The sequence below is a fragment of the Astyanax mexicanus genome, chromosome 10 (genome assembly GCF_023375975.1).
Source record: "Astyanax mexicanus isolate ESR-SI-001 chromosome 10, AstMex3_surface, whole genome shotgun sequence".
Lineage (NCBI taxonomy): Eukaryota > Metazoa > Chordata > Actinopteri > Characiformes > Acestrorhamphidae > Astyanax > Astyanax mexicanus.
In genome coordinates, this window is record NC_064417.1 from 83,625 (window position 1) to 106,500 (window position 22,876).

Consider the following 22,876-nt stretch of genomic DNA (forward strand, 5'->3'; position numbering starts at 1 on the left):
CATTTTTTCTTTTGACAGGTCGAATATTCAGCATCAAAAATTAACATTAAATTATTAATATAAATATTTGTTTAATTTATTTTTCAGTGTTTATTTTTTGAAGAGATCTAATTCCCCCACATTTTCTCACTAAGCTTAAATAAACTTTCTTTAACTATCTGTAAGTCTCCTCCACCATGTGGTGAATCACAGAGATGTGAGATTATGCTGAAAATTCTATCAAAACACTGCAGGCCTTTTAGTACAAAGTTTTAAATAAAAATGAGTGAGGTTTTAACTCACAGTACGGCACAGTAGACAATGCACACCTTTTAAGGCCCACTGCAAAATGCATATGGTGCTAATTTGACTCTTAGAGAACCAATTTGGGCCAGAATTTGTAACTGTTGATATGTGACCGGCTGATCCGACTGCTGTTGGGTCTGAGGCCTGTCTGGTGCTGCGCTCCCGCCTGCGGTCAGCGCTTTAAGAGCGTGGGTGAAAAGGAGCCGAGGAGAGTTGTTTAAGACGCCCCGCTGACTTGTCTTCTTGTGTGAAATGCCCGGTGATTTCTCCTGACAAGGTGCCGAAACACTTTCCATAGATCTGACCAGGGGGCTGATTAGAAGCAGCTGAAATCGCAGCTATAAATTAGGAAGAGCGTGAAGCAGGTCGGCTCGAGCCGCATGTGGCTTTGGTTAGCTGCCTATACTCCTATACTGCATCCCTTCATGCCACCAGGGCACATACAAGTGCTCTTGCTTAGTCAGACGAGCCCTTGAGAAAGCTCTTTACCCCTTTAGCCTTCATTTATTGTGAAGCATCAGAGCTCAGCCGATTTGTGTATTTTTTCTATTAAATCTGTGTATTTGGTTCACCGGCGGGCAGAAATATAAGCCTGCAGATCGGAGTGATCAAACGGTGTGAGGGAAAAAATAGAGGCCAAAGAATAATGGAACCATTTACAGAAGCGTACTCCACCAAGCGATATACATATAATGGTCCACCAACGCCGAATCAGACACCCCTGTGGGGGGGGGGGGGGGGGGGTTGTTTTAGCGCTCCACCGTATATAACCTATGACTAACACAAAGTCATGTTATTAAAAGAGGACGATGATGTAAAGCGTTGACTGTAATGAGTCCTTCTCTTCCATATTTAATGAAAAGATGAGTCACAGGTTCAGTTCAGCAGCCTGACCCCTCTGTAAATGGAAGAAGAGACGGACAGTGTTGCGTCTGATGTGAACAAACAATGTTTCTGAAGTCTTTTCGTTTCATACACTAACTACAGTGACGCCAACATTATATCTGTAGACAACCCTTTCTAATGAATGCATTCAGTTACTTTGAGTTGCTGGCACAGATGTGCAAATACATACACACAGCTTGTCTATAGGGATGCCCTAATACTGAGCAACTTTAGAACAGTGGTGATGTGGATCAGCACAAGGCTGCGTCTGTGAGCTGATGTATCAGAACCGAGTCGCTGCGCTTTCCTTCGAGCGTTAGCGCTGTGATGCTGCTCAGCAATGCTACATCAGCAGCAACTCAAAAAGAGGCGGAGTCTGACTTCACATGTATCGGAGGAGGCGTGTGCAAATCTTCACCCTCCTGGTGTTGGAGCGTCACTAGTGATAGAGGGAGTCCTAATGAGTGGGTTGGGTAATTGGCCGTTTAAATTGGGGAGAAAATGAGAAAAATTAAAAAAAAAAAAAAAAAACAAGAAACAAAAAATGAACAAGTGTTTCAATACTATTGTCCATAGTTTATAAAACGTAATTACTGATTTGTGAAAATGACCATAAGAATCATTTTTAACTCTGGATTTCTCTTTTTCAAACAGACCCAAATAACCCGTTTGTTAAGAGAAGAGATGACATGCACACCATCTTCCTGAGAGCCTCAGACACACGATTTGAGGTGCCATGTCTGGTCTCTGATCCTGAGCTGAATGTTACCCTCTTCTCTGTAAGTACAGTAACTCAGTGATGGTTGGCAGGAGTTGATGATTTCATGTCATAACTTTAGTGTTCCTCAGAGACCTGTCAGTTTCTCTGCATTTAAATCTTTATCATTAACAAACATTTCTTCTAAAAATGTATTTTATATGACTGCAGATGATATTACCACTCAACCTAAATTAGCAGCAATAACCATCAATACCTGTTAAAAAGTCACATATAGATTAGGGTTCAAACTCTAATGCTGTATACCATATACATACAGATTTTATTAAAGTTATTCAATTTTCTTTACATATTTCTTATTAGGGTTAAAGTTCTTTTGGAAGAAATGCATTATTATTATTATTTTATATTGTTTTTCGGTCCTCCATTAAACCACAGTTAGGAAGCTGTGCTCTGTTCTCAACCTTTCTCTCTGCAGGATATGCAGTCGGATATGAAAAATGTAATAAAATCTGTGGCACCAAAAGTCTTTTTCCTGAGGCAAAGTTTGTCCTGTCATTCCACTGCCGTCTGCCTGATTCTTTTAGCTTTTGATTCTTCACATTTACATTTAATACATGGCCGTTGTTCCAGAGCTGCTCATTCAAGATTGAACAGTTTAATTTGTAATGCCATTGATTTTTTAAATTGAATTAGATTTTTTTTGGTTCTGTAGTTACAGCAGGAACCTAAACCTTTGGAAGGTAAAGGCATTACATGGAGCAACAAGAGAGGTTGGACTGTCCCCAGACATGCCGTTAACCACAAGTCCGTGTTTATGGGCTTCTACTGTTCCTTGATTTCTAATGGCAAAGAATACTCAACTCAGCTCTACTTTCTGATGGAAATGGGTGAGTTTTTTTCTTCTTCTTTTCAGGCAAATTCTGCATCTCCATTCAGTTCATTTAAAGAAATGTTGTTTTATAATATTATCATTTTTATTAGTTCTTATTTTGGGAGTGTTTCCCCACTTCTATAGACCCTTTAAATTGTGTGATTGTGTTGTTGTCATCTCTTATTCTTTTTGAACGAAACACACGTTAACCGAATGCAGAGCATATGCACTTGTTCTCATCTGTTGGTGAACGAAAGTGAAAATGCCCTGTAGCTGACATGATGGTGAAAGACTAATCGACCATAACCCAAAATACTGGCCTATTCCAAACGCAACTATCCAATCAAACACCTCAGATAATCACATTTTAAGATCTTGCTCAAGTTACGCAGTATGAGCTTAGACTCAAACAAGCAAATGACCAGGGACCAAAAAAAAAAAAAATTATTAAGTTCAGTGTGAAACAGAACCGGCAGACAGACCGTGTAATTAAACCCATCAATCACTGTCAGCTCACAGAATTAACCATACTTAGAGTAACCCAGCTAATGGAGATCAATGACTTACGATCATCTGTTTACACAAAGCATCTGCAGAAAGTCCCAGAACACACCTGAACACACCTGAACACACCTGATCACACCTGAACACACCTCAACACACCTGAACACACCTGAACACACCTGATCACACCTGAACACACCTGAACACACCTGATCACACCTGAACACACCTGATCACACCTGAACACACCTGAACACACCTGATCACACCTGAACACACCTGATCACACCTGAACACACCTGAACACACCTCAACACACCTGATCACACCTGATCACACCTGAACACACCTGAACACACCTGATCACACCTGAACACACCTGAACACACCTGATCACACCTGAACACACCTGAACACACCTGATCACACCTGAACACACCTGATCACACCTGATCACACCTGAACACACCTGAACACACCTGATCACACCTGAACACACCTGATCACACCTGAACACACCTGAACACACCTGATCACACCTGAACACACCTGATCACACCTGATCACACCTGAACACACCTGAACACACCTGCTCACACCTGATCACACCTGAACACACCTGATCACACCTGATCACACCTGAACACACCTGATCACACCTGAACACACCTGAACACACCTGCTCACACCTGATCACACCTGAACACACCTGATCACACCTGAACACACCTGAACACAACTGATCACACCTGATCACACCTGAACACACCTGAACACACCTGAAAACACCTGAACACACCTGATCACACCTGAACACACCTGAACACACCTGCTCACACCTGATCACACCTGAACACACCTGATCACACCTGAACACACCTGAACACACCTGATCACACCTGAACACACCTGATCACACCTGATCACACTTGAACACACCTGATCATACCTGATCACACCTGAACACACCTGATCACACCTGCTCACACCTGATCACACCTGAACACACCTGATCACACCTGAACACACCTGCTCACACCTGATCACACCTGAACACACCTGATCACACCTGAACACACCTGCTCACACCTGATCACACCTGAACACACCTGATCACACCTGAACACACCTGATCACACCTGAACACACCTGAACACACCTGATCACACCTGATCACACTTGAACACACCTGATCACACCTGATCACACCTGAACACACCTGATCACACCTGATCACACCTGCTCACACCTGATCACACCTGAACACACCTGATCACACCTGATCACACCTGCTCACACCTGATCACACCTGAACACACCTGATCACACCTGAACACACCTGCTCACACCTGATCACACCTGAACACACCTGATCACACCTGATCACACCTGAACACACCTGATCACACCTGATCACACCTGATCACACCTGAACACACCTGCTCACACCTGATCACACCTGAACACACCTGAACACACCTGATCACACCTGAACACACCTGATCACACCTGATCACACTTGAACACACCTGAACACACCTGATCACACCTGATCACACCTGAACACACCTGATCACACCTGATCACACCTGAACACACCTGAACACACCTGATCACACCTGATCACACCTGAACACACCTGTGTCTCTATGAACTGAAGTGCTGACTGGCCGTGTGATGGTTTCAATGCCCCACAGGAGCAAAGTTTTATGAGCTCAAGCTGTTTCCTGAAGACTCGCCCCTCGAGCTGATGCAAGGCGACGTCCTGGTCCTCAACTGCACGGCGCTGGTGGAGTTCAACACAGGTGTGGAATTCAAATGGACCTTTCCAGGCCAGAAGGTAAATCAGAGAGACATGAGTGACTCTGCAAAATTCTTATTATTATGAAATCTTTTTTATGTGCATTGTAGGAAATGGAGTCATATTGACTAAAACATGATTAATTAGGCTTATTTAAGTTGGAGCCAAGAAAGTAGTTTGATTAATGCAACAAGTGTAAGAGTGGGTATTGATCTTTAAGTAATACACACCCGGGGCCATATTGCAATTACATTCTGCGGCCATCAGTCAGTAATGTGATGATATTCGTATTCATTTTTCTCTGCTGGGCTTGTGGTTGTCAGAATAATGGCTTTAATAATGTGCCATTAATATGTTGTTTGATTTATTTTTTCCTTACATAAGTGATTTTTCTTCTTTGGTAAAAAAAATCAGTAGTTATTATCTAATACCGCGTCAGTACCGTTTTATTTTGAGTGATTCAGATCACAAGATTTAGGTTTACAGAGAGGCACAGCCGCTTTATGACTCTGTACTAAAGGAAACTCATTACTGTATAAATGGCAGCTGAACAGACAGCTGGCTGATCCCTGTGGATTGTAGGAAGGACATGTCGGATGGAGAAGCAGCAAGAAAACCAACAGAATACGATCTCTGTGTGACAACCAGAGTATTGATTGCATTAATCCAATATCAGGTGTCAGAATGACATAAGATGAAAATGGCAGATGCAATAAGTTGCACACTTACACTTTATGATGCCATGTTGTCATGTTTGGTACTTTAGTAGAGCGTAGACAGCCTAATTTTATAGGATTGTTTAAGGCACTTTAATTATTATGGGCTGAAAGAAGAAGAACTGAAACATTTATCATTTTTTAATTTAACTGTGGTTCCTAACGCAGTTCTTCTGCCATTTTTATGATAATGACTGCAATAATCACCACACTAAACATTCCCTATTCATAAAGTTAAGCTGCTTTACAGATCCTTTTGCATTACGATCATCATGCAGAGCTAAGAAACTGAAATTGTGAATTGTGCATGTTTACAGGATAACAGGGTTATAAGTGTGCAGCCGGTGCGTCAAATCATGGACCAAGCTACAGAGGCCACCAGCATACTGACCATTCCCAACGTCAACATCAACGACTCCGGCGTCTACACCTGCTTTGCTAACAGTGTGGAAAACAGTTTGGAGCGCTCCATGTTGGTCATAGTGTATGGTAAGCCTAGAAGGACGCAATTTAACAATACTGTAAATATTATAGACATGGTTTTGTATCATTTATTGTAACTAATGTTTACTACACATAATATATAGTAAATATTACTTATTAAATTATGTACTTATTGATATAGCAATGCTGTTTGTTTTTACGGGGAAATTTAACGTTTAAAAAATGTTGGAATTTTCAGTTGCAGTTAACAGCTTTAAATGTTATATTAATCCGTAAACATTGTGCAACGTATTTTCAACCTCCAGCTAAAAAAGTGTGATTACATTTAGATAGGTAATTTGTATTTATTGCTCATTATTCCCTTATATTTCAGAGGAACCCTTCATCAGTTTGGACTACAGAAACGGTTCAGTGGTGGAAGCTAATATCGGACAAAAGTCAGTGAAGTTATCTGTGAGAGTCTCTGCATTCCCCACTCCAGTCACGCATTGGTAAGCTCATGCTGGGTTAAAAAAAAACTCATTTATTTTAACTCTATAATATATTTGTATTGTATGTGTATTATGCTTGCTGAAATTTATTTAAAAGATGTTGTAAAGCAGTACAATTGAAAAAGCAATATAAGTTCATGTGGTAGCATGTGTGCAGGTATAAAAACAAGACACTGATAACGAGGCGCTTAAGCAGATTTAAGTCGCAGGATCATCACCTAGAAATCCGAGATGTGCGTAAAGAGGATGCAGGAGATTACACTCTGGTTCTGAAGAACACGGTTACTGAGAAAAAACTCCGCTTCATTCTTATAGTCAATGGTAACTCTCTTTCCTTCATTTGGCAATTACTCTGACTAATAAATGCAATACGTAATATGTATGATTATATACATACTTTGTCATTTTTCTGTATCCTCTTTATTTTACCACCCTAAATCTGACAGCATAAAAACCTTTTTTATTTAATCACAGACAGTATGAACCCAAAATCACATGCTGCGGATTTGCAAAGGTTTGGTCTTTTAGCAGCCGTTAATCATAATATTTTACTGTTTTCTGCAAAGTGCCGCCGCAGATCCATGAGAAGGAGGCGGCAGCACCTACCAACCCATACAGGATGGGTAGTCGGCAGACTCTCACCTGTACTGCCACCGGCTACCCCCCGCCAACATCTATCAGCTGGCAGTGGAGACCTTGGAGCCCCTGCGGCCCGAATCCCACCCGCAAACCTTTGTGAGTTCATAAACTTGACTTTTTATTACAGCTGGTTAATAGTATAGACTGATTCTGAAATACTGTGAACCATTTGTTTTATTTTCTTGAGTTTAACCCTAAAGAAAAGGGTGAAGATTGAGTAAAATGAACCAGATGCACCAGTCTTCATGTATTCAGTGCAGAACTACTTTAATGTTAAAAAAGGGAAACTGTAGCAGCTACAGTGTTTTTTTTAACTAAACAACTTTCATCTATGCATGGAAGAATTGAGCATGTGACTCTGTGTTCCTTTACTGATAATTCCGACTTTGTGTTTTCAGCCATATTTAGCTGTTTAAAGGCATTACGGTTGCTGTAGTTCTAAAAGCAGTGTTCACCAGGCTTCAGGCATATGCTAGTCTTCATCCTGAGAGTGAATCATGTCACAGCAAAAGGCCTGAGGATACTGTGATGATGCAGTGATGATACAGTGAGGATGCAGTGAGGATACTGTGATGATGCAGTAATGATGCAGTGAGGATGCAGTGAGAATACTGTGATGATGCAGTGATGATACAGTGAGGATGCAGTGAGGATGCTGTGATGATGCTGTGAGGATGCAGTGACGATACAGTGAGGATGCTTTGAGGATGCTGTGATGATACAGTGAGGATGCTGTGATGAGGCAGTGAGGATGCTGTGATGATGCAGTGAGGATACTGTGATGATGCAGTGAGGATGCTGTGATGAGGCAGTGAGGATGCTGTGATGATGCAGTGAGGATACTGTGATGATGCAGTGAGGATGCTGTGAGGATACTGTGATGATGCAGTGAGAATACTGTGAGGATGCAGTAAGGATGCTGTGAGGATGCAGTGAGGATGCTGTGATGATGCTGTGATGAGGCAGTGAGGATGCTGTGATGATGCAGTGAGGATGCTGTGATGATGCAGTGAGGATGCTGTGATGATGCTGTGAGGATGCAGTGACGATGCAGTGAGGATGCTGTGATGATGCTGTGAGGATGCAGTGACGATACAGTGAGGATGCTTTGAGGATGCTGTGATGATGCAGTGAGGATGCAGTGAGGATGCTGTGATGATGCAGTGAGGATGCTGTGATGATGCTGTGAGGATGCTGTGATGATGCTGTGAGGATGCAGTGAGGATGCTGTGAGGATACTGTGATGATGCTGTGAGGATGCTGTGAGGATACTGTGATGATGCTGTGATGATACTGTGATGATGTTGTGATGATGCAGTGAGGATGCAGTAAGGATGCAGTGATGATGCTGTGAGGATACTGTGATGATGCAGTGAGGATGCTGTGAGGATGCTGTGAGGATGCTGTGATGATACTGTGATGATGTTGTGATGATGCTGTGAGGATGCAGTGAGGATACTGTGATGATGCTGTGATGATACTGTGATGATGTTGTGATGATGCAGTGAGGATGCAGTAAGGATGCAGTGATGATGCTGTGAGGATACTGTGATGATGCAGTGAGGATGCTGTGAGGATGCTGTGAGGATGCTGTGATGATACTGTGATGATGTTGTGATGATGCTGTGAGGATGCAGTGAGGATGCAGTGATGATGCTGTGAGGATGCAGTGATGATACTGTGATGATGCTGTGATGATGCTGTGATGATGCTGTGAGGATGCTGTGAGGATGCTGTGAGGATGCAGTGATGATACTGTGATGATGCTGTGATGATGCCGTGATGATTCTGTGATGATGCTGTGATGATACTGTGATGATGCTGTGAGGATGCAGTGAGGATGCAGTGATGATGCCGTGAGGATGTTGTGAGGATGTTGTCAGGATGCTGTGCATTCAGGAACAAGAGCATTAGTGAGGTCAGGATGTTGGATAATCGCCACCCCAACAGTAAAACATCTGAAATGTTCTGGTTTTAAAGGCCTAACTAACAAATATTGTTGTGTCAGTTAAATGTATTTAAACGCTTCGGTCAGGATCTGAAAGTAGGTACACAGCCCTGAGCGTTCTAATCCTCTCTGTTGAGCTTCCTTTTTGGGAAAAACATGTGTCTGTCAAAGGTTGAGATGTTCTCTCAGGATATTGCAGCACTGAAGGGATTTTCGTCCTCCACCTCAGGCCTGCGTCGATGGGAGTATTAAGTTTGTCCGTGAAGCTGTCGAAATCATGTGAACATTAACTGCGAGACGTTGCCGGTTCACCCCGAGTTCAGGCCAGATAGTCTTTGTCGCTTTTGGAGATTCGCCAGCCGTCACCCGCCCAGAGAGGACGCTCTCCCCTTCACTTTTTTCGGATTTCTGCGTTTATTTACTCTGTAGTAAAGACCGAGAGCCCTGCCCCACCTCTGCTGCATTAACGGAAGTTGTGGCGTCTGCAGATGGAGGCGGGGCTAGGCTGGTGGAATGAGTTAAATGCCCTGCACACATCGCTCCTTATCATGCCCACTGAGAGAACACTGAGATTAAAATACCATGATTGTGCAGATCTGTCCTCAAACATAAATGTGATAATTTTATGTTTCTGGTTTCTTTAACATTTAATATTACACTATGACACTATTTATTCAACATATACTTAATATATTGAATAGTAACGTATTGTATCAATTCAGCCCTAGTACTTATGGATGTCACTGGTTAAAATTTACCTTTAGTAGTTCTGATAATGTTTTACACAACATTTAAAAAATACAAATCCTGTGTGTAAATGATGTTTATAATATTAGACATAATATTGAAATATAGAATATATAAAGAAAAAAAATCAGGGTCTAAGTGTCACCAGTGTTACTGGTGTTACAGGTGTTACAGGTGTTACTGGTGTTACAGGTGTTAATGGTGTTACAGGTGTTACTGGTGTTACAGGTGTTACTGGTGTTACAGGTCTTACTGGTGTTACAGGTGTTACAGGTGTTACTGGTGTTACAAATGTTACAGGTGTTACAGGTGTTACTGGTGTTACAGGTGTTACAGGTGTTACTGGTGTTACAAATGTTACAGGTGTTACAGGTGTTACTGGTGTTACAAGTGTTACAAGTGTTACAAGTGTTACAGGTGTTACAGGTGTTACTGGTGTTACAGGTGTTACATGTGTTAATGGTGTTACAGGTGTTACAGGTGTTACAGGTGTTACTGGTGTTACAGGTGTTAATGGTGTTACAGGTGTTAATGGTGTTACAGGTGTTACAGGTGTTACTGGTGTTACAAGTGTTACAAGTGTTACAAGTGTTACAGGTGTTACAGGTGTTACTGGTGTTACAGGTGTTACATGTGTTACAGGTGTTACAGGTGTTACAGGTGTTACAGGTGTTACAGGTGTTAATGGTGTTACAGGTGTTACAGGTGTTAATGGTGTTAATGGTGTTACAGGTGTTACAGGTGTTACTGGTGTTACAGGTGTTACAGGTGTTAATGGTGTTATTTGGAAGTTTTCTGGGTTTGGTCCTGCTGGGTTCCAGTGACACTGATTTCTGAATCTTTTTCTCCAGAGCTCGTAGAGGACAGCGGGACAAGGCTCCTGAGTGTCAGGACTGGACTGATCTGGATCTGGAGCACACTGTAAATGTGATTGATAGTATGGACACTTGTCTTGAGTCAGTAGATGGCAGACTAAAGGTATGTTTTCACTGTCACACCTTCATTTATAGGAGAAATCCAGTGTGAAATGGACTTGAGTTGTAGTGAAACATGATCACCAGTACAAACTTTTATTATTCTCCCCCAGCATTCCCAAATACAGAACTTTTAGCTGATGCTCCCAACAGGCTTTCAATGGCAGTGATAGGGGCATAGAGTTACCCGTGCAAAGAAATCGCTATTTTTACTCTATTAACAAACTCAAAGTAGCTCCAAACTTCACCAGTAGAATTCTGAGGATCCTGAAGTTTAAAACAAGGCAGTGAGTTAAGACTAGGGTTAGGGTTTAATAATACAGTTTATACACACAGTACCTTCAGGTAGTTTATTAATAAAAACACAGTTTATTATATACAATAACCTGAGGTTGCTCTCCACACTCCACCATCTTGAAATAAAGTCAGGATAAATTGACTGATGGGAATGAATGAATAGGTTGATAGGGGAAACAGATTGCAGATTTATTAACACTTATATTCTGCCATCCTTGTAATATTCTTCTGTTGCACCAAATCCAGTGCAAAACTAATTTGGGTATTCATGTGACTCATCAGCTGTAGATTTGCTAATGCTCCTTAGTTGAATTATCATCAACTAAATTTAAGATGCCGGCACCCAGAGAACTACCTTCTTAATAAAAACAGTGTTTTTAATCATCTACAGTATCTGTGCACCTTTAAAGTTTTCAATGTCTCTTTTTACTGTCAAGTCTCTCAGAATTCTACTGATTAAGTGTGGAGGAACTTTAAGCTTGTTAATGGTGTAAAAATAATGTATTGTGTAAAATTTCTGCTCATCTAAGAATCTGAGAGTCTGAGCATTTAGATAAATACCCCAAAACCTGAACCCTCAGCCTTTATTTTATATAAATACCCCAAAACCTGAACCCTCAGCCTTTATTTTATATAAATACCCCTAAACCTGAACCCTCAGCCTTTATTTTATATAAATACCCCTAAACCTGAACCCTCAGCCTTTATTTTATATAAATGCCCCTAAACCTGAACCCTCAGCCTTTATTTTATATAAATACCCCTAAACCTGAACCCTCAGCCTTTATTTTATATAAATACCCCTAAACCTGAACCCTCAGCCTTTATTTTATATAAATACCCCTAAACCTGAACCCTCAGCCTTTATTTTATATAAATGCCCCTAAACCTGAACCCTCAGCCTTTATTTTATATAAATACCCCTAAACCTGAACCCTCAGCCTTTATTTTATATAAATACCCCTAAACCTGAACCCTCAGCCTTTATTTTATATAAATACCCCTAAACCTGAACCCTCAGCCTTTATTTTATATAAATAACCCTAAACCTGAACCCTCAGCCTTTATTTTATATAAATACCCCTAAACCTGAACCCTCAGCCTTTATTTTTATATAAATACCCCTAAACCTGAACCCTCAGCCTTTATTTTATATAAATACCCCTAAACCTGAACCCTCAGCCTTTATTTTATATAAATACCCCTAAACCTGAACCCTCAGCCTTTATTTTATATAAATACCCCTAAACCTGAACCCTCAGCCTTTATTTTATATAAATACCCCTAAACCTGAACCCTCAGCCTTTATTTTTATATAAATACCCCTAAACCTGAACCCTCAGCCTTTATTTTATATAAATACCCCTAAACCTGAACCCTCAGCCTTTATTTTTATATAAATACCCCAAAACCTGAACCCTCAGCCTTTATTTTATATAAATACCCCTAAACCTGAACCCTCGGCCTTTATTTTTATATAAATACCCCAAAATCTCTGAACCCTGACAGTGTTTGTCAGTCACGGGGGCAAGCGTTGCTTTTTCCACATTCAAAATATTTAAACCCGTCTTCCTCTTTACACTTCCTGGAGGGAGTGGGAATAAACATGCATGCTCAGAGCACTCACTTCCTGTTTTCTGTCACATGTGTGAGGTCACCTCCTGTTTAAGGGGTGAGAAAAAGAGGGGTCATAGTGTCATGGCACATCATCAACCTCACTAACGTGTCTGATCAGTGATAAAGCTGCAATTAAAGAGTAAAAGTTGAATCAATGTGGTTTCTTTCTGTTTTCCCTTCAGACGGTGGGTCGTGTTGTAATCCGAAATGCTAATGTGTCGGCTATGTACAAATGCTCAGCGGAGAACAAAGTGGGCAAAGATGAGCGGCTCATTTACTTTTACGTGACCAGTGAGTGTCGCCTACACTGTGTGAACCCACCTGTACATACAGCAAATATGCATCTTTAATCACTGAATTGCAGTCATTAAAATAAGGTCATTGATCCTGATTCTGGAGTGCTCTCTCTTCACTGCACATCTGATGCTACTTGTCAGTTAATTATTAAACCCTTTATAAGATGAAAAAACTGTGCAGTGTTAGATAGCAGGGTTTGGAAATGCTGATGTAAACTTATGTAAGGTTATTATAGAAAACACTTCCCTTCATGTTTAGAACACCACTCTGCTTAATCTGTCATAATCCAGTGTAACAGACAGAAGAGAAGAGATTAAGACGGGCTGCAGATGTTTAGGGCGGCCCTGCTGACATTCCAGTTCACTCGAGTTAAACATGCGTCTGCAGAAAAGCTCAAATCTGACCTTTAAACTTCTCTTAAAATGAAACCCATTCCTTCCCTGCTCTTACTGACGTGTTATTCAACCCTCCCTGTTTCTCCAGCCATTCCTGAAGGTTTTGGAATTGAGGTGGAGAACACAGAGGAGCCCCTGGAGCTGGATGCAGTGCGTCTGAAATGCAGTGCTGATAACTACACCTACGAAAACTTACGCTGGTACCGTCTGGACCCTCAGGCCGTTCCTCCAGAGGACTGTAAGAGCCTGCACAAGTTCGCCCAGGCTCTGAGCGGAGAGCTCTCCTTTCAGGTCGCCCACAAAAACTGGGTCCTGGAGCTCGCCTTCCCCAGCCTGCAGCTCCAGGACGAGGGAAACTACGTGTGCGAGGTTCAGAACCGGCGCAGCGGAGAGAAGCATTGCCTCCGCAAATACCTGCCTGTGAAGGGTGAGGATCTTCTCACAGATCCAGATCAGTGGATCCAATCTTTGGTCTTGTAGCACCAAAACACATTTCCATACTTTTAAATGTGATAAAAGTCTGTGCAGTACTCAAATCAACTAACAAGAACAGAAAAAAACAGTGATCAGTGTAACAATCAGGTAAACATGATGAACTCATATAACTCATGAGTTATATGAGATTAATAAAAAAACAATATAAAAGACAGAAGGTTTTCAATGATTTTGTGAGTAATAATACAATGCTCATTATAGTATCTCTGAATATTCTCATTTTTACAAAAATATGTGCCTCCTCTCCATACAGTTAACCTGTTACTTTTATTTTCAGCCCTGCAGCTTTTCTGTACTTCAGTATATTTGTCGTTACAATCTCAAATACCATATTCACAATATTTAACCATTTCACTGTTTTGTGTGACATAATTGAAAGGACACAGCATTTCAGTTCATTTTGCTCTCTTGACTGATTATATCTATAATCCTGACCCCACTGCATCTTACAGGAAACTGAACCGCTACCACTTTAATTATGTGTGATCCAACAATGGTAGAATAATTTAGTCTAAATAAAACAGTCCAGTCTTTAACTGTGCCCAAATTGTGTTTGTAGGTGTGACGCAGTGACCTGGTTCATAACTCAATTACTAACGTTTAGCAGATGTCGCTTGGTTGAGCCAGTTGTCTTGCTAGGTTAATTTTGTTGTATTTAATATTATAAATTAAGTATTTTTAATTAGCGAAGCTGCAGTTTTTCACTAAATTCTTAGATGCAATTTTTTCATTAAAAGGTGCTGCAGTTTAGAATGAGAGTTCTAATTAGAAGATGGCTTCATTTAAAAATAATTATCAAAATTATTACGGACAGAGAGAGAAAAGGAGAGAAGGTGGAGGCTGTGTGTGTTCAGCTGAATAGTTGTGTCAGCAGAGTGTGCACTTTAAAAAACGAGCTGTTTAAAATGACGGGCTCCATATTTTTGTCTTTTTTGCAACCACAGTTTAGTCCATGTGGTGCAAACCTGCAACACACACACACACACACACACACACACTTCAACTGTGTGAGAGCATTAAACACACACACACAAACACACACACACACACACAGCTAAAAAAACATTACTCTAGACGAACATTGTATAAGCTGTTCTTGAGATAACAGTAAAAACAGATAATGAGATAATAAATAAAATCTAGACATTTTACCATTATCTGCTCTACTGTGAGCTCATTAACTTAATGAACTTCAGCCCACAGGCAGATCTTTTAGATAAGCTAATATCTAATACTCACATCTGTTTTGTTTTTGATTCTTATTATCTGACATTAAAATGCACAAAGTGCTCACGTTCTTCTCCACCAAGACAAAAGTGGGATTAAACCGGACGATGCTGCTTTACATTCAACAGCTTACTCTGATTCTATGATCAGCTGCATCACCAGACTAATATATGAAAATATGTGGGATGCTATTATATCAACCTCCACAACTGAAAAATGTGAATGAGATGGAATATCTCAGTGTGATGACCCTGTCTACTTTCATCCCTCTGTCTGTCTGTTTTTCACTCACTCTTCCCCTCTCTCCCCACAACCTTCCCCAGCCCTGGAGGCCCCGAGGTTCCAGCACAACCCCACCAACCAGACAGTAAATGTCAGTGCATCTCTGCAGATGGAGTGTGATGTGGAAGGAACTCCTTCTCCAAAGCTTTCCTGGTTTAAAGACAACCAGCCTCTCCACCTAGTATCAGGTCAGCCTCCCTTTTTGCTGTTTTAACTTTAAATATCAGAACACAAATTGAGGAAATGTGAAAATGAGTCCTGGACGTCTGTGTTTCAGAGAGAACAGTAGCACTGTGACAGTATCTCTACTTAATTCTTGTTTTCCTCTTTTCTTATTAACATTGTTTCTGCACTCCTTGGCTTCTACCATTCAGCAGTCTTCTTATTATCATACTCATTCCACTTTTCCAGAAGAAAATGACTCGAATTCTCTATAAATGAATGCTATCAGCAGCAGAGCAAGCGCACTCACACTCTTTCAGCAACTAAAGAGCCATGTCTCACTGACTCTAATGTAGCTCTACTCTGCATTCAACTGGATTCTGTGCTTCCATTTGGCCACTTGATTGGCAGATGCTGGGCGAGCAAATGAAGCGAGGCACTGGAGGCTCTGGCCTTAGAATAAAGGAATGAAAGGGCAGTATGAGCGATGGCTGCCGTCATGAAGAATAAATGTAGATGCTGGTAGATTACGAGTCCACAGAGTTCCCTGCTGACCTGTGTTATGGAATATTTAATGCTGTAGATTTACTGTTTCTTTTGTAGACGTGTACAGTATATGTGTGTGTGTTAGTGTTATAGTGTGTGTGTTGTGTGTGTTAGTGTGTGTATGTGTGTGTGTGTGTGTGTGTGTGTGTGTTAGTGTGTGTATGTGTGTGTGTGTGTGTGTGTGTGTGTGTGTGTGTGTGTGTGTTAGTGTGTCAAAACAGAGGAAATATATTGCAGTAAGGGAGCGAGGTTGCAGCGCTGCAGGGGTGTAATGTGCACCGAATCGGATTTGCTTCTTATTAATTAAACTCTATATCAGGATCACAGAGACTTTTATAGACTTTCGATCTTGTGAAACTGCCTTGACCTTCTGTTTCTCATTAACCTAATTGGACACATAAACACATGAGCACTCTGCTATTCATTAAAAGTGTGTTTGTAGGTGAAGGGTTACGGTACTGAAGAACCTGCTCTGAGCAGACGGGTGTTTCCCTGCCTGAACATACTTGACCCAACTAATTAGATAATGAAGAAGTCTTCCAGAGTTAGAGTGGATCTGGTTCACCAGGGGAAAACACTAAAATGTGTAGTTCTCCAGGAACACATTTGGAAACCATTGTACTGCTCTGAAGCTTAAAACGGGATCTAAACACCGATATCTAACCTAATCATTAAAAATCAATGCTCTGCTTTTGAAAATTGATTTAGTATTACAAAACAAATTATTGCAATACTTTGATATATCAATATTTTTTCCACTCCTAGCAAGCAAAACCTTGTAATTTCATTATTGTGTGCAAAGACTATAAACTCTAAATTCTTCAGAGCTGAGTTTTTCCAATCTAAATACGAACAGATTCGAACCTCTGATCATCATACAGTCATAATGTGAGCTGAACCAGATTAAAGTACTTTCTGAATATCTTTTGTTTTAAGGAATGGACTTGCGCCCCCTGGTGTTACCCCTGTGACTCACTGGTGTCCTGGAGTCCGAGTGCAGGACCAAAAGCTTGCTGACCATTTACTAAAGATTTACTTCAGATAATTGATGAGTTTTAGGAGACGCTGCTGGTTATATATGTGACTTGTTGTAGTTTGAATTGATGTGTGTTATATTTTAAACAGTGTAGAAACACTGAGGAACTGCACAGATCATTAGAGACGGGTCTGTAGTGAATCTGCCTCGGACGGCTGGCAGGTTTTCTAGTGTACAGGTTTGACTGACAGCTCTGGTGATGTGCGCAGGGATCCTGCTGCAGGACTCCAACCGAACGCTTAGCATCCAGCGCGTCCGCGAGGAAGACGCCGGTCTGTACACGTGTACCGCCTGCAACCAGAGAGGCTGCATCCACTCCTCAGCAACGGTGTCTGTTATTGGTGAGAGACTCTTTATCGCACACAAGACGAGATGTTAAACATGGCTCAGTCCTTCTGCTTTAGCACTCTTTAGCCCTGCAGCTCTAAATAAATCAATTATATATATATGATCAGGCTTTACCTGCTAACTTCATACCCATACACACTTTCCTCCTGCGCCTCACTTTCATACTGTCTATATTTCCTTTCACATTATTATGTAGGATTCTGTTTATAATCTCATTTTAAGGATTTAGAGACTATTCATATTTGAAGTGAAAATAGAGGTCTAATTTTAAATGTCCAAAGCTGCAAACTGCCAGAGATTGACAATAAATGAATATATGACTATATATATATATATATCAGCGTATTTTCTCCTCTTATTCAGTCAGTTTGCTCCATATGTGTGACTCTTAGACATAGAAATAGTAAAGTGTCTTCAGAAAGACCAGATTGACAGAAGCTCTTGCAGGAAAAACATTGTGTTAAAGATTATGCAGATGTTCTGTATCGGATGTGGACGTCAGGAAATTACTTTATAAACTTCATCACAAAATAAAATTCTCGATCAGGTTCTGATGACGGCACTAACGTGGAGATTGTGATCCTCATCGGCACTGGAGTCATCGCCATCTTCTTCTGGGTTCTCCTCATCCTCATCTTCTGCAATGTCAAACGGGTGAGTGTAGATATTTATTCCTGTGTTTTGCTTCTCTATCCAGCTTCATTCAGTTGCATTTTACTGTTCATCCATCGTTGATGGGAACTGACCCGGGATCTGCACCTTTAGATCGGCCCCTGCTGAACTTCAGCTCAGTGAAACCACGCCTCGAGCTAAACCAATCAGCCGCTCGGCTCGCGCTCGGCTCGTGCTCGGCTGGGTGGATTTTGGTGAAGCTGCTGTTTGAAACAGGGTCACTGTCAGCAATTCCTGGAGAAGCAGCTGCTGAGGATCTCATTCATTCTGCTGCTGTCTGGCCTCAGACTCGCTGTTTCTGCGCTGCAGATGCTGGATTCAGCCTGTGGTAATAATGTTGTGATTCTGTCCCCCAGGTGAACCCAGCTGATATCAAGACAAGCTACCTGTCCATCATCATGGACCCGGGGGAGGTTCCTCTGGAGGAGCAGTGTGAATATCTTCCCTACGATTCCAGCCAGTGGGAAATCCAGCGGGACCGTCTGCGCCTTGGTACCAAATCTACTTTACTGCAGTCCAACGCAGAAAACACAACATCTTAGACTAAAACCCACATTAGTATCTGAATGACTGTAGTTGATAAGTGACCTCTAAATGTTTTGGTAGCTATTAACCCCTTCCACTCACTGTATAGAGGAATAGGGGACCTAAATCCAATCTGTGTACAAATATTTGTAGATATGTACATAATAAATAGTGTCATCATCACTCGTTTCTCTTTTGGAATGTCTCCAGGGAAGGTGCTTGGTCACGGTGCTTTTGGCAAAGTGATAGAGGCGTCCATTTATGGGAGTGACAAGAAGTGCAGTTTCGGCACCGTAGCTGTAAAGATGCTCAAAGGTTAGAAATGAATTATTTCCTTACCTACTAAACAGTGATCATAAAGACTGTTTATTAAAATTTTATCTGGTGTGTGTGTGTGTACTTTACAGAGGGAGCCACAGCCAGCGAGCACAAAGCCTTAATGTCGGAGCTGAAAATCCTCATTCACATCGGAAACCATCTGAATGTGGTGAATCTGTTGGGGGCTTGCACTAAACCCAGCGGTTCGTTCAGATCCGGTTTATTTTAATTCTATCTAGAATTTCACTAAAAACTGTTGTTAGAGTGATTGGATGATGTCAGGATTGTCTGTTGTGAAATAGAGCAACATGTGGACATTTTTTATCATGATTAAATGCGATTCACTGCAGTAGTTTCTTAGCGAGTGTCTGTGCTCATATTTACAGTGGAGTTCAGAGATTTTTGACTTTTTACACGTAAAGGAAGTGACATATTCCAATTAGCTTTTTTGATATTTAAAGTAAACATTTTTATGTGACATTAAAAATAAATATTATATAATCTAGATTGAGAATCAGCTGAGTAGACTAGAGTAATAAAAAACTCAATTTCCTTCTTGGCTTAAGAATAAACGTTTAACAAAAGAAAATATATTTTGTATTATTTTTTTATCTACATTCCTTTAACCATGTCTGATATATTCAGGTCCTCTGATGGTTGTGGTGGAGTACTGTAAATATGGAAATCTATCAAACTACCTGCGGACTAAGAGGGAATTCTTCTTGCCGTATCGGGTAAGTCATAAAACCCCAACATAAATAAAACATAAATGTGTTATTTCTAATTTAGTCATTGCTGAGCCCTGACACCCTAAATCTCTCTACTGTCATTTACTGTAGAAACACATGATCAATATTATACAGCGTCCTTTAATCGGGAATGTTCTCATGAGTGCTGGAGATCATGGAAAACTCAGGGAGAATGAGAAACTCTGTATCTTAGAAATGATGAAGAGACTGATAATAGAAACACTCGTCTGCAGGCGATGATTTAATGAATGAATGTAAAGTAGTTGCTGTCAGTGTTTGGATTTAACTACTGGATGAAGAATTGGTTTTACTTTCAGTGAGGTCAGACCTGTGATTGGTTAATGTGCTGGCACTGCAGGCGGTGATTATGCAAATCATCATTAAGATAAAAAACAAACCTATTTATCATCCTAATAAAGTAACACTGATATGTAAACACTTGGAAATGTTCAGTACAGTGATTACAGTGTTTATTGTCTCTAAAACAGCTAACTAGTTTTCTTTCTAATCAAACTGTGTTTAAACTTTTCCTTCAGTGAGACACCCTGTTCCTCTTCCTGTTCCTCTTCCTGTTCCTCTTCCTTTTCCTCTTCCTTTTCCTCTTTCTGTTTTCAGGAAATAAAGCAAAAAAGCATTTCAGCTGCTCAGGGCTAATCAGAGTTACTGTGTGGGCGGTGCCTCATCTGTTAGTGTGTGTTTCAGTATGTGCATGTGGAGGCCTGTACGTATGAGACTTTGATTATACAGATTTAGGAATTACACTCCTGATCAAACTCCTATTAAACAGAACAAATAAGTGACAGGACACTAATACTCTGCACTGTGGTTGGAGGGGTAATGAAAATGTCTCTAATCCTGTATCTAATACTGTATTTAATCATTACATAACCATGATAATGCATTTAGTGAACTGATCTGAGATCTCTGAAGTAAAACAGGGTTTAGGTGTCTGGAGTGTTTGAGTGTCTCAATGTTCTACAGGATCGATCTCCTAAAACTCAGAGTCAGGTGAGGAGGATGATCGAGGCCGGGCAGATGGAACTGAGAGACCGTCAAACTCATTCCAATATCAACTCTACCAAAAATCTCCGGGGCAAAACCAGTCCGAGTAGCCCCCCCTCAGAGGAGAAAAGTACGTTTATATGTTTTTTCCATCTGTGATTCATGATGCTTTTCTCCTGCATGGTTCCGACTATTCAATAGATTCTTTCATCAGACACCAATTTTCTTTAAATACTTTATTCCAATATCTCTTCTAAAATCACATTTCATAGCAGCATAAAAACTAATGTAATTGTTAATGCATTGCGTTAGAGGTCACTCTCTGGCCAATCAGGGCTCTTGAATATGTACACGTCACATTAAGTGTGACTTAGAACCTCAAGCAAATATAAGTATCAGGTGCCACATTAGCCGAGCGGTGTAGGTACCATGCAGTGGAAAAAACCCTCATAAATATGTAATATTGGATCATTTTCCTCAATAAATAAATGAGCAAGTATATATATATATATATAAAATCCTAAATGCCTTCTGTTTCTGTTTCTTTCCCTGAAGTGGATGACCTCTGGAAGACTCCTCTTACGATAGAGGATCTTATATGTTACAGCTTTCAGGTGGCACGAGGGATGGAGTTCCTGGCATCTCGTAAGGTGAGTATTAGGATGAATCACAGAAACCCGTCTTCATTTTGGCTTTGATTCAAACGGTTAAACTCCAAGATCTCCCAGTAATCCTGTTCTCTTTTAACAAACAACCAGTGAATAATTCCCTGCTATGATCATTCCGGCCCATGAGAATTAAAGCTGGTAACAGAACTGAACCCTGTTCTGAAGCTGCTTTATTAGAGATGTAGATAAAGGAGTAATAAAACTAATCTATAGCTCTGTAGCAGAAACTCGTAACTCACGCTGCACATGTTGGCTGTTCTTCTCCTCTGGCAGTGCATTCATCGAGACCTGGCAGCCCGGAACATTCTGCTGTCGGAGAACAATGTGGTGAAGATCTGTGATTTCGGACTTGCTCGTGATATCTACAAGGACCCAGACTACGTGCGGAAAGGAAACGTAAGAGAAACAGGAAAAAGCATTTGATTCAAATAACCTTCTTTACCTGCTTTTAACAGCAGCTTTTAACTTCATACTGTGCTGGAGAAAGAGCGAAATGTCTTACAAATAAAATCGGTACTTCAAATGTAGGAAACGCTGCTGGAAAAGCAGTGCTGTGAAGAGCCGAGTTGCTCTGATAAAAAGACTGTTAGCTTCAGGCTTTGCTTCTCTCTGTGATTGATCTGCTTTCTTTATCAGGCCAGGCTGCCACTCAAGTGGATGGCTCCTGAGAGCATTTTTGATAAAGTGTACACCAGCCAGAGTGACGTCTGGTCCTTCGGGGTGCTGCTGTGGGAAATCTTCTCATTAGGTAAAACTCAGTGTTTTTGCACATCATTTTTTTTGTATCAAAATTGCATAAAAAGGTACAGGCTGAAATTAAAAGTACTTCATATCTTTACTCAAATACTTGCATGATTTGAGCATGATTGATGAATGAGCCTTTCATATATTTGCTAAATATTAAATATATGAAAGCAAATATAGTTATTATTTTGCTTTAATCACAGCTGATTCTGTAAGATGATTTGTAGAATCTGGAGCTGCAGTTCTCTCAGCACTGTTTAACTAATAAACCGAATTAACTTTATAAAGTCAAAAGCGGTTGAAATAATATCTATTAAACATTAATTCAGGATTTAAACAGATTAAATGTGTTTTGGTCACAGGAGCTTCTCCATATCCCGGCGTGCAGATTGATGAAGACTTCTGTAATCAGCTGAAGGACGGAACCAGGATGAGATCTCCTGATACTGCCTCCCCTGAAATGTGAGCAT

At 40.8% G+C, this 22,876-nt stretch overlaps 1 protein-coding gene across 2 annotated transcripts in view; it reads left to right on the forward strand.

Moving 5' to 3' along the window:
* flt4 (fms related receptor tyrosine kinase 4) overlaps nucleotides 1-22,876 on the forward strand; it is a 38,099-nt gene that overhangs the window by 13,086 nt on the left and 2,137 nt on the right. Inside the window, exons 4-25 of one of the 2 annotated variants that reach the window (XM_007240709.4) lie at nucleotides 1,825-1,949; nucleotides 2,604-2,778; nucleotides 4,964-5,106; nucleotides 6,101-6,272; nucleotides 6,601-6,718; nucleotides 6,876-7,039; nucleotides 7,285-7,453; nucleotides 10,904-11,030; nucleotides 13,123-13,231; nucleotides 13,721-14,059; nucleotides 15,678-15,824; nucleotides 17,590-17,721; nucleotides 18,276-18,382; nucleotides 18,757-18,892; nucleotides 19,136-19,240; nucleotides 19,333-19,446; nucleotides 19,889-19,977; nucleotides 20,974-21,124; nucleotides 21,550-21,644; nucleotides 21,936-22,058; nucleotides 22,299-22,410; nucleotides 22,769-22,868. In XM_007240709.4, coding sequence (XP_007240771.3) covers nucleotides 1,825-1,949; nucleotides 2,604-2,778; nucleotides 4,964-5,106; nucleotides 6,101-6,272; nucleotides 6,601-6,718; nucleotides 6,876-7,039; nucleotides 7,285-7,453; nucleotides 10,904-11,030; nucleotides 13,123-13,231; nucleotides 13,721-14,059; nucleotides 15,678-15,824; nucleotides 17,590-17,721; nucleotides 18,276-18,382; nucleotides 18,757-18,892; nucleotides 19,136-19,240; nucleotides 19,333-19,446; nucleotides 19,889-19,977; nucleotides 20,974-21,124; nucleotides 21,550-21,644; nucleotides 21,936-22,058; nucleotides 22,299-22,410; nucleotides 22,769-22,868 — 3,052 coding nt within the window. The remainder of the gene's footprint in view (nucleotides 1-1,824; nucleotides 1,950-2,603; nucleotides 2,779-4,963; nucleotides 5,107-6,100; nucleotides 6,273-6,600; nucleotides 6,719-6,875; nucleotides 7,040-7,284; nucleotides 7,454-10,903; nucleotides 11,031-13,122; nucleotides 13,232-13,720; nucleotides 14,060-15,677; nucleotides 15,825-17,589; nucleotides 17,722-18,275; nucleotides 18,383-18,756; nucleotides 18,893-19,135; nucleotides 19,241-19,332; nucleotides 19,447-19,888; nucleotides 19,978-20,973; nucleotides 21,125-21,549; nucleotides 21,645-21,935; nucleotides 22,059-22,298; nucleotides 22,411-22,768; nucleotides 22,869-22,876) is intronic. The other variant, XM_049483823.1, reaches the window with a different exon arrangement.